At 40.7% G+C, this 12,188-nt stretch overlaps 1 protein-coding gene across 1 annotated transcript in view; it reads right to left on the bottom strand.

Moving 5' to 3' along the window:
• Positions 1 to 12,188, bottom strand: part of mcama (melanoma cell adhesion molecule a) — a 42,638-nt gene that overhangs the window by 7,557 nt on the left and 22,893 nt on the right. Inside the window, exons 2-10 of the mRNA XM_020598501.1 lie at positions 6,262 to 6,395; positions 5,473 to 5,701; positions 5,259 to 5,329; positions 5,017 to 5,104; positions 4,495 to 4,674; positions 2,917 to 3,032; positions 1,324 to 1,468; positions 979 to 1,094; positions 371 to 512 (exon numbers count right to left, since the gene is read on the bottom strand). Of these exons, the coding sequence (XP_020454157.1) occupies positions 371 to 512; positions 979 to 1,094; positions 1,324 to 1,468; positions 2,917 to 3,032; positions 4,495 to 4,674; positions 5,017 to 5,104; positions 5,259 to 5,329; positions 5,473 to 5,701; positions 6,262 to 6,395 (1,221 nt within the window). The remainder of the gene's footprint in view (positions 1 to 370; positions 513 to 978; positions 1,095 to 1,323; positions 1,469 to 2,916; positions 3,033 to 4,494; positions 4,675 to 5,016; positions 5,105 to 5,258; positions 5,330 to 5,472; positions 5,702 to 6,261; positions 6,396 to 12,188) is intronic.

The following is a 12,188-nucleotide window of genomic DNA, read 5'->3' on the forward strand; positions in this document are numbered from 1 at the left end:
AATGCCACACTCGCAAAACACCAGTGCCATCCTATCCTTATTTCAATTCAAATAAATTGACTGGGCAAGATCTAAGATCTATTAATATTCCTTCAGCATGTACAGTGTTGCATTTTAGATTTTGGATATACAATCATTTCATCTCATCCAAATATATAAAAAAAAAATTGCTGTATTTTTTTTTTTTTTTACATCTTTCCTTGCACAAACTGGAAATGTGAAAAGAAAAAATAAACATACCTAATGACAAAATTTATTTTGGCTTCAGCACTTAATGTAGAGCATTCTTAAAAAAAAAGTATTTTTTGGACGTTTCCCTTGGTGCCACAAGTACAGACAAGTTGGTAAAATGGTGTAGGGGACGACTGACCATGGACAATGATGTGAACAGATCCGCTGGTGTGCAGGGCAGGGAAGGAGGGAACAGACACCTCACACGTGTACTCTCCTGTTGTCTCATAGGTGGCATCATTCAGGGGCAGTGTGTTATTCTGACCTACCTGCTTCCCATCCTACACAGACACATAAACACATATTCAGTGCAATCAGTAAATGAAAACAGGTGATGCTGGCAATTAAGGATGGTCAATCTAATGTTAGCTGACACACAACCAACACACCTGTGATGGTCAAAATGGTAAACATTACAACAGCTAAACATCAGCATGCTGGAATTGTCATTATGATTGCACTGCTAAATGTATGCTGTATATGAATATTAGATTCTGAAGGCCCACAATGATATTTTTTTAAATTCTCAATTACAGACGAGTATATTGTACTGTGCACTATACTGAAAAAGAATCAATTAAATGGTAAGGCACTGTACTGAAATGTCTTGGTATGTAAATTAATATTACAACTGACTAGTGCAACTATTTATGCTTTTAACTAGTCTAAACATCTTTTTTACCCTTTTACTGCCTGCTGTTTGCATTAAATCTGATCTAATGTGTACTAAAGGCTAATGTGCACTACCTTGTACCAGACAACGTGTGTTTTCAGGGAGGACAGAGCATTGCACGTTGCAATCAGATGTTCTCCTCTGACCACAAGTTCTGAGTCTTTAGGTTCCACCACAGCTGGATCCAAATCTAAACCCAACAAACACCAACAAAACAGAGAGGACAGTGTGAAAAGACTGAATGCAACAGTACAACAGATTTTATTTGCTTTCTTTCTGAGATTAAGATGAAATTATCAATATGAATCTCATGAAGAATATATAATCTTTGTTGTTCCTGTCTCTAAACCAGTTTCAAATACATGTTGTGTAACACATATATGCTTCAGTCCATGTGTGTATGTGTGATCGTTCCTCACAGTGCACAGTCAGCTGCATTTCTCCTTTGACCTTGGTGTCTCCATCAATGTCCAGAGGGCGACACTGGTAGATGCCACTGTCTTTCCGTGACACTGGTGGCAGGATCAGTGAATCACCATTGCCCTTCAAGTCTTTATCCGGTTCCTGCAACAAATTCTTATGTTCTGAGATGTAATTTTTCCAACAAAAATGTAATTAAATGCCTGAACTGTTATGCATCTTAGCCCTTCTGGGGTCAGTTGCAGACCTTAGAATTACTTAGACTGAGTTCCTTAGATTTTATTTGGCAAAAAGAGAACCTGAGTGGAAAACAGGTGATGAATCTAAACCACCCACTAGTACAATATATAATCTTTGGTGTCCTCATAAGAGTGTGATCAAATATGCAAAAAAATCCTGCTCTGGTTACCAATTTAAAAATAATAATTTTCCCAAATATACATGAAATCACTTTCAACTGTGAAAATAAAAATCTGATTACATGTGAAACCTATTTATAGGCTAGGATACAGAAAAAAACATCTATTTTATTCTCATAGTTTGAGCCATTATGGTAACATCTACTGACTAGCCTGACTGCTGAGCTCTAGGGACACAGCTACAAAGGCAGATACAGTTTACCTTGGAATCCATTAGAGTGGTGGTCAGACTCTAAGACATCTGTATGTGTATACATCTATGATGAGTATGTTTGGTCAAAAGTAAGCTACAAAGTTAAATCTCAGACACTGGACATAAACAACTGCTTGAGTAATGCATTTTTATTGGTCCGTCCAGTTCACTGGTCTTTGATCCTGAGTGAAATTTCTTGGCAGGTACTGGATGAATTTCTACAAAACTGGCTATAGTTGTACATCTCCTCCATTAGATGAACTCTAATAACCCGCCATAGTTTACACAATATCCCAAAGTGTAACTGGTGGATTACCATGACACTGGAGGATGTTCCCTCTAGTACCAGTCAGATATTAATATAAATCTCTGAAGCAAAAGTCAAAATAAGTTGAATCTGACACAAAAACAGAGCAGGGATTTTGTAATAGTTTATAATAATCATCATCTTTTTCATCCATACAACAAATGAGGTTTCTGGTGCAATGAACTTTATAGATAAAGTCTTCATAGACTTTTACCCGTTTAAAGCAGTGGCTAACACTGTCCATGTGTTTCCACATCTCAGCTATAAATTCTGTGAGTGAGTAAAATAATCTATCATAACAAAGGATGAAGAACAAACAATTTTCCATCACTACTTTTTACAACACAAAATATGCTTGTTACTGACCGGCCAGTTAACAAAAATTAAAAATGGCAGTTAGCTGAGGTTCTGCATTGTCTGTACATACAATGAATGTGTGTCTGACATGGGAATGAGTCCTACCCATGAGCCCTGTCAATGTGGCCTCTGGTCTCAACCTTCAGCCTGGATCTGCAGGGTCAGAGCTGACAGAGCCTTCACAGACCTTGCACACTCATGTCTACATGGGGGCCCTGTGAGCTATGCATATCAAAAACATTCCCTACATGTCTCCTGTGTGTCACCCATTTTCTCTTGGGGACTTCTAGGGTGAGAAAAGGCCTTCCATTCTTACTTGTGTTCTGTTGAAAATGGGGTTGCCATCACCCTGGCAACGCAGCTTCACAGTATCCCCCTCTTTGACCAAGCCCTGGGGCGACTCCTTCCACATTTTCACCATGGTGGTGGGGTCTGGACACACACACACACACACAAAATCAAAATCAAATTAAGCAGGCTTGTTCAGCGAGCTGCTAAAGTCACTTTTAGAAGTTTCCACAGTGCTGACAGCAAAGACTGTTTGGCTCAGCCAGCCACAGCATCCTAATAAAACAATTTCAAACAACAATGGACCAACAGAAGAGAGAGGCTGGGAATTTAAAATGATACAATGCCAAGCACAAGGTTTAAAGAGGTATTCCTGAGATTTAGTATTGCAGTCCTTAACATTGGGGGACTCAGAAAGGCAAATTAAAAAAGAAATGCATACAGCAATCACTAAAACATCCTGCCTTTTAATTCATATTACGAGTTAAGCTTTAAATGACTGGCTGTTGTTAGCTTAGTTCATTAAGACTAAAACATTTGAAAGCAATTATACTGTAGAGCTGGATATAAATCACAGGGAACAGAATTTTCCTGCACAACTATGAAATACAGACCTTCAGTGAGAACACAGCAAATTAAGAAAAAATACTTTGCACTAAATAATCTGAACCTTGAACCTCTGCATAGCACTGTGTTTTACATAAACATTAACAAGTCATAATTAGCACATCCACAGCTGCGTTGGTTGTAATGTTCCTAACGTGCGCATCTTATGAATATTCCAATAACAACTTGCAAGTTTGACCAGTGCATTAGCATCTGTTACATCCTACTGAAAAACAAATATCTCCCACCACGGATGCCCCCAGTGAGTAGGTTAAATCAAATGCTATAAAAAACAGGAGGACAGGATTTAGTACAAATCATCAAAACCACTGACTACAACAGGAATCATGGAACAATAAATGTAATGAAGACATAAAAAGAGGATGAAGTTAAATAGAAAGTCACTTTCGGCTTTTCCCGTTTAGGGGTCGCCACAGCAAATCGTCACACTGACGACTCGCATGTTGACATTTGGCACGTGTTTTACACCGGATGCCCTTCCTGACGCAACGCTGATTTGAACCACTAGCCTACCAGGGACAAAAATAGGGTAAAGTTAAATAGTCACTATAAATTATCTAATAATGCAAAACAGAAATGTAACAACAGGACAATTTTACAGCTTTAAAATGTCACACATTTGATAAAAGCTTTAAAATATTTTCAGCTCATAATATTGTAGTTAAGCACTGGTTAAAAAACTATAATGATTTATGATGTATAATTTTCAAAGGGATTTGTTAAACAAACAATCAGGGAAATGATAGATCAAAATAGCAGACTATGTCTTGAGCCAAGGAGTCCAAGGAAGTAAGAATTTTGGCCCTATGCCTCTTAGACCTTCACCTAAATAGCAGGCTAACTAAACCCTAAGTAGCAGCTAACTTTACCCTGAATGAAAGTAATGTATCTTTGTTACTGTTCCAAAAGTGATATAGGATGTTCTAAAGACAGAAGCAGCACTTACAGTAAGTTACCTACAAGCTCCATGTTTACTCACAGTGAACAGTGATGTTGATGCTGTCGGACTCGACTGTCCTGACAGCTCCAGGAACAAAGAAGCTGACCTCACAGGAGAAAAGGGCATCCTTGTCCTCCTTGACCACCTTGTACTCTAGTGTGCTCTGGACGGAGTAAAAGCCACTGTACTCCCGTGTCACCAGAATCAACATCTTTACATCTGCAGTATGGCCAAGACAATACAGATATATACTGTAACACTACTAGTAAATGATTTTCATACAATAGAGGCCAAAAAAATGTACAAATAGTTTGACTGTCACAAAACTGATTATGTAATCAGGTGACTGTGGCAGGTGCACTTAATGTCTTCATGCTCACCTGTTAAGTGCCATATCAAGTAAGATTTCAGAACCATGCTAGCAGCTCTGTGAGCTGGACTTAGACACACTGGCACTTAGGTTCGATGTTAACATCAGTGTACTAACACTCATCCATGAAAATATGTTGGTGTTTAGTAGCTAATATATCACACATACTACATTGTACTGTTTGCACTTACGTCCTGGCTTAGAAATCAGTGGCACGCCATTCTTGTACCAGGTGATGTTGGGTTTAGGGAAGCCGTTACGAGCCTCACATGATGCAACCTGGATGGAGACAAATCTTTAGCTGCAGTAAATAAGAAACATAAATACCGAAGAGAAACTGAGATTTTAGTAACACTCTCATGTATACTTAACGTGGTAATCCTGAACATTATTTTATTGGTTCAACTCAGTGTCCAAGATTAAGAAGACCCACCTTTGACGGGTGCTTGTTGGTCACAGATATTCCATCAAGAACACCCTCGATCACTGGAGCCTCCGGGCGAGCTGAATCAGAAAAAATATTCACTTCAGACATTTATAATAAATAACTGCATTATGAAACAAAGGCAATTCTCAAAAGCATTCTTTGAATTGTCCTTCAAATGAAAATGTGTCTGTAGCTCAGAGTGTTTGGTGGGCTTCCTTACCAAACACTCTGAGATGGGTCTTGCCCTCCGCATTCCCAGCAGCCAGCCCATTAACCTGGCAGAAAAATTCCCTCTTGTCAGAGATCTGGATGTCTTGGATGGTGAGTTGAGCTCCCTTCTGGTCTGAAGTCACTGTGATGCGACCAGTGTATTCTGTGTTGTTGTCCGCAATCTGCTGATTGCCATCAGCGTAGAAGATCCGCACCCGTGAATTGTTACCGGCAAAACTCTGCAGGAGAACAAAAGCAGGACACACTCCAACTTTCACATCATGCTGGCATCTTGGACATGCAGTATTTTAGGGTTAAATCAGTGGAAACTTTGCTCATGTATTTGGTTCATAGTGGCCAGTTTTGCTTACAGGAATGATGGTTAAAATGTGTGTCCAGCTGGTGTTTTTTTTAATCCAGACATTCTGAGGTGCTGCTCTAATTAATCAAAGCAAAGCTAACATATGACGTGATTGATCAATTACTGCCACATGCTGAACTGAATCAGGCTGATCCTGACGCATTTCATCTCGTCATCAATGTACCGCATTTCTGCTATATACATTTCACAGGGGTGGCCCAGCTCTGTAAAATATAAATCAATATGTCATGTAGCCGATCTTTATAGTCTTGAATGTCCTGGAAAAGAACTGATATTTATTACTGTTAGATGTCAGTAAATATGTTCTAAAGTCTGTTTTGCAGTTAAACTTCAACCACCCCCAGCCATACCCTACACATAAGCAGTTCGACTGTTTCAGACAGCGTCGGTTTTTGCTTTGGTTCCGGCAGTACTCACCACAAACCACTGGATCATGACAAAGCTGGACATATTGTATCCATTGGTGAAGCTGTACTGGCAGGGGATCTGAGCTGAGTCACCCAGATACACTTCAACACTCTCATGCATAGACAGCTCCACCTTGGTCCACACTGAAAAATACACAGGCATAAACATAAACTCCATGCTCATTGCAGTTACTGTACCACAGTCCCATATTATTGATGAACCATTCAAGGCTATAAACTAAATATAAAATGGCACTGCAATGTTACTTGAACCCATGATTACTTCTTACTTGTATCACTCTAATTTTGACCCACAATTCTAATCCACATTATATTTTGGAGAGGACTGTTCTCACTGTTTCACTGTCTTTCCAGGCCAATCTGGAGCCAGTCTGCCATGTTAGCAGAACAAAAAAAGAAACGACTTCTTGTCCACATGGCATAATTTTCATCTCCTTCTGCCTGGCTGACTGTAACCACAAAACCACATCTTGGCCAGAACATCAGTTCCCTAGGCATCATCCAGGGAATGCAGGCATGGGAAGGCTAGCCAATTTGACACTAGTCTGTTGATTCAGAGAGCTGAGCGCTTTCTTAGCCATGTTGGATTTGGCTGCGATTAGAGAGGGGCCAGTTTTCACAGTGACAAAAGGAAACAAGATGGCCAAAAAAATGTCTATTTTCTCTGCTTGATCTGGTTTGGAGTTGTGTTGCAAGATAGAGGTATCTCCCTTCCAATCCCCACCCTCCACTGTCAGGTGTCACTGTGTGATGTTCAAGACATTTTTATGTTGTGCTGTTTTGACTATTAAAGTGCAGCCTCTTTTCATTAGCTCACATGCTTCCGCTTACACTCAGCTTTTGGTTTCCTACATGTGTCTATAGGACTTTAAGTATAGAAAAGGAACTGTTTCTTCCTGTCACTGACTTCACCCACTATGATCTCTGCAGACCAATTTGTCTTGAAAACTTGCAATGGCCTCTGATTCAGGATTATAACTACCCAGATCTGCTGTTTAAGAAGAGATGACAGTTATCTTTATGTTTTACATGCTAGTAGTCACAGGCAAGTGGTAATATTAGTCACTTAAAATAATGTGTCAAGTTTTGCATTAGAGTGCACTCAATTGCAAGACACCAAGCGGATACTCCAGGTAACAGCGCATTTACTGTACACAATGACAGGATAACACCGCAGTACTTGCTTATGGTGAGTAGACTTAATACACCCTTCATTGTAGACAACAAGACCCTTGTCAACATGAACAGAGTTTAGCAGGCAACATGTGAACTATAAATGCGTAGGAGTTAGCCGAATACTAAATGAAGGACACAAAGTCCAGTGCAAAGTTCTCTATTCAGGGCAAACAATAACCAAAACAATCCTGACCGTTCTCTTAAACAAAAGTAATATCAGGAAAATAAATTAGCGCTATCTTAGTCAAAGTCAAGTCTGTGAGTAAAACAAAGTCCTTACTCAGGACATTTAAAATGTGTGCATCTCCACACCCAGTGCACTATTTATCCGAGCTCAAGTAATAAAGATAAGGCAAGCAAGGCAACCCGTGAGCAACAACACTGAGTGGTGTTAGGCAAACTCTGGTAGCAAAAATGTGAGATAGGAAAACAGCATGAACAAAAGTGCATGAGCTAACCAGACTCATTCCACATGTGAAGAGTCACAGTTAACTTGTGCACTCCGGGTGATAGAACAACAACATAGCGCACACAGGCAGACAAGGACCACAGCTGTCTACAATCCAACAAGGAGCAAGGTCTGAAAGATGGCTTATATGCAAGGTAAACTGATGGTTAGATTGGCAACAGCTGTGCTTGACTGACCCAGGTAAAGTTGAAGCATGTGAGATGTGAGCAGGACAATGGAAGTTCAAGCCAATAAGAGTCTATAACTGGAAATGGAGGTTTGCATTTCACTGTTAATTGTATAAAGGGCAGATTTTGAAAAGGAAGAACGTGTGGAATACAAAATGACATCTCTGGTTCTGTTGCATCGATTTTGTTCCTTATTTTTTAACTGCTCATCTTAAATCTCACAATGTTATAGAAAAACAGTTCTAAATAGTTGGAGCAGTCCTTTAAGTGCACTACTTAAGTAAATGTACTTAGTTACTACCCACTACTGAACACTAGGAAATACAGAACATGATACAAAACACCACAGTAAACCATAAAAAGAATGCTGTACTGTCTTAACCCAGAAACATCATTTTTCATTTTCTATCGCTTAGTCCCTGAACGGGGTCACCGGAGCCAATCCATCGCAGGGCTAACAAATAGACGAACAACCACACGCACTCCTATGGGCAATTTAGAGACACCAATCAACCTAAGCTGCATGTCTTTGGGAGGAAGCCGGAGTACCCGGAGAGAACCCACGCAGGAGAGCATGCAAACTCCACACAAAAAGGTCCTGGGTGGGGCTCGAACCCAGAACCTTCTCGCTGTGAGGCAACGGTGCTAACCACTGCGCCACCATGCTGCCCTACAGTATGTTATACACAAGGAATTTGTTTCCGGTACAGAACCGATGGCCGCCATCTGCAGTGCCAACTCAACCAATGGCTCTAACCAGCGGGGACAACTTGGGGGTTCAGTGTCTTGCCCAAGGACACTTCGACACGTGTACTACAGGCACTGAGATTCGAACCTCCAATCCTCCAGTTGGGAGACGACTGCTCAACCCACTGATCCACAGTCGCCCCAAAGTGTATTATGCTTACTGATATTAATGCAGGCCACATTTTAGGTGTACTATACAACTGTATTGTCCAGGAAAACTGCTGAATTTTACTGTTGCAAGATACTGAGTGACAGTAAAAAAGAACAATTTTTGACTATTTATTGGTTTTGAAAAATAAACGAAACACAATTAGCAAGAGGAAGAGCTCATGTTGGCTGAAAGGAGCCCCATTCAGCCGAATGCTCCCCCATCACTACCCTGTCACCCCCCCACCCCCCTCAACACCAGTCATTTCAAAACTCATTTTTTTCTTTCTTTCCCTCCCTCCTCTGTCTGGGCCTATGCTCAGCCAACCATTCCTTTTAGGACAACGGGCACACCATTGTTCCCCCACCTGGGTGGACCAGACCCCCCCCCACACACACACAGATATATAGCCCAGCCACCGGTCAACCAAAGGATGGTTTTATGTGCCCAAAGCAGGGGTTAAAAACGGTTCATCATGTACCCAAGTAGTAGTTTGCTGTGGCAAAGATGATGCAAGACAGCTTTGAGACAAGAAGCAGATTATGGAGACTGGAGAGCAAAATATGTGGGTGTCAAAAATGTTGTTTCTTTGGGGCCATGCTGCTAACTTTTCAGCTAATCCGATTAGCACTGGGGGGTTGCTAGGGATTTGACTTCCAAAACCAACCTGGGACTGGTCTTGTCTGTTCCTGTTGTGACTTTATGCTGCATGGACTAAAGCACAAACACACATGACCCGTGATCTATGGACCCTGAAAACCAAAACTGCTGCCTGTTTGTGTGTGTATGCATACATTTGTGACCATCTGCTGTCTGTGTGTGGATGATACAAAGCTAATTTATTCAGACAAAAAAGAAAAAAAAACACCAATCTACATTATTTGGATGTGCTGACAGACCTGTCCAGTCAGAGCTGTGACTGAACAAGAGCCCAAATAACTGGCTTGTCAGATGGATGAACAGCAAAAGGGGGCATGAAGAGAGACTTTCCCAGTTTAACAACAAATACAATTACAAAATGACAGATTAACTTCTCCACTAAAATGCAATATGTTTATATTATGCCAATACCATAATGTTTCCGATACCTTGGGGCCAATACCATAATGTTTCCGATACCTTACATCGAGGAATAGAAAAAAGGTTTTTGCAAATCCCTTTTAATAATTTCTACAGTATTGTTCTCAAATAATACAAACCAAAACAATAACATCTGAACATAAGAGGCTCCAAAATATGTAATTTGGGGAATTACTTCATGTTTAGAGTGATTACTACATGGAGATAGACCCACACAGTACCTTTATAATAGAAAACAAACAACAGAGGTGGTGAGGGGGCTACTCTTATGACATCCTCTGCATAAAGTAGCTCATTATGTGCCTAACATACAGACAATACCTACAAATGCTAACTGACTTGGTTGCCATTATTGGCTTCCCATTTGATTAAGGCTGTCAGCTTAGGCCTCCAGTTGATCTGCAGCTCTGTCACTGATAAGAAATCACCTCTGACACAACAAACCAGCTTCATCTGCTCACCCTAATCCTTCACATGCTTGGTGAACCATGAAATGAGACTGAATGTGTTTGGGAACATAACAATGTGCAGTATTATATGTTCTGTAAACCCTCATGTTCACTTGACATGTCAGGCAGATTTTTAGGGAGCAGAAAATACTAGAAATATCTGGAACATTTTCATTTGATGTGGTGCTATAGCCAGAGTAAGTGTGATGTTTATATACTACAATGTTAGGATCAGAGAAATATAAGATCAAGCAGATGGCCATATTCTGAATATGTAATGTCATACATGTCATTCCACATACACATTTTAGAAAGAAAATAAACATTTTTGAAGTGTCAATGTTGACTGTCCAGAACTCTGCCACAAAAGGTAGTACAGCGATTTTGTCAAGATGAGTTTGGAGTGAGACGGAATGGGGGTCAGAGTGCCGAATGAGAGAGAGCAACAGTGACTGAGAGAGCCAAAAGAAGAGCTTGAGAAGGGTCAAAACACCAGCAGTTTGCTGCGATCTCTGTGTAAAAGGGGCTAAAGTTGTGCAAGGACACTGAGGGTCCCTCAAAGGATGGAAGGTGTAAAAAGCTAGCATGTAAGTGGCAATGACAAGGAGGAGGATTTCTCAATACACAATCCTGGTGTGGTGTGGAACACCTGGGGGACACAGTGTATTGCATGACATCAAAGAGCACACACACACACACACACAGTGAAAGTACACAGCCCTGCAGTGGAGATGAGAGCTCCTTGTCCTACTGATGAGGCTGTGCTTTCAGAAGCAGCATCTGGCACAAATCTCCCAGCAGCCTGGTCCCTGGATGACAGGGAGTGGTAGTAAAGGGCCCAGGCTTTATTCTTTCACATAGAGAGATAAGGAATTGCTGCAAATCTCCTCAAAGGCACCTCTTTATGCGTTGGTGATCCCCCTTTTCATGCAGGCGAGCATATCGCAGATCTAAGTCAGGACCTCGGGAAAGCCTACCATGGTTAACCTTGAGGTGGATTCACTCGGCTCAAGACTACTGGAAATGAATTGGGCTGATACTGACCTTTGACAAATGAGACTCTGCACTGAACAAACATACTGCAGGGTAGTGGCCAATTTGTTGAGCTTGCGGTGTGATTTTCATTGGAGTGGTCAAAATAACTCCTAAACCTAAATCACTGACATGAACACAGGTTGAATAAATAAAGAGAAAGAAAATGAAAAGTTCATCTGACTGCAGTAATCACAACAATATATCCACATGACCATTTATTTGGTTTTTACATTTCTTGTGTGAGGGGTGTTGTGGCCTGGTGATGGACACACAGTGATCGCCACAACCATTACAACTACTAGCACAACAAAAAAGACAAAGATTTTGACTGTGCAAACACTTTTTGAATCAGCTGGACTTTGGTAAAAGTCATGTAAAACAGTAATAGTAACCCACACAATAGCTATCATTCTTCTTTTTTTTCCTCCATATTTATTTAACAAGGTGTTGGAAATTAACATGTTGGTCTTACAGTGTACACAAAATGAAATCTGTCTTTTTGAGTTAATGCTCATTTAAAGAGATCTGGTGAGACTCCACTGGCCTCTTAGCTCTCTTCCATACTGGAATCCTTCTCTACTTGTTTTATGGGTTTCACTACATCGTACACCCTCTAACAAACCGTTCGCCAACACTGGCTTTTAT

Source organism: Monopterus albus, unplaced genomic scaffold (genome assembly GCF_001952655.1).
Source record: "Monopterus albus unplaced genomic scaffold, M_albus_1.0 scaffold38.1, whole genome shotgun sequence".
In the NCBI taxonomy this organism is placed as follows: Eukaryota; Metazoa; Chordata; class Actinopteri; order Synbranchiformes; family Synbranchidae; genus Monopterus; species Monopterus albus.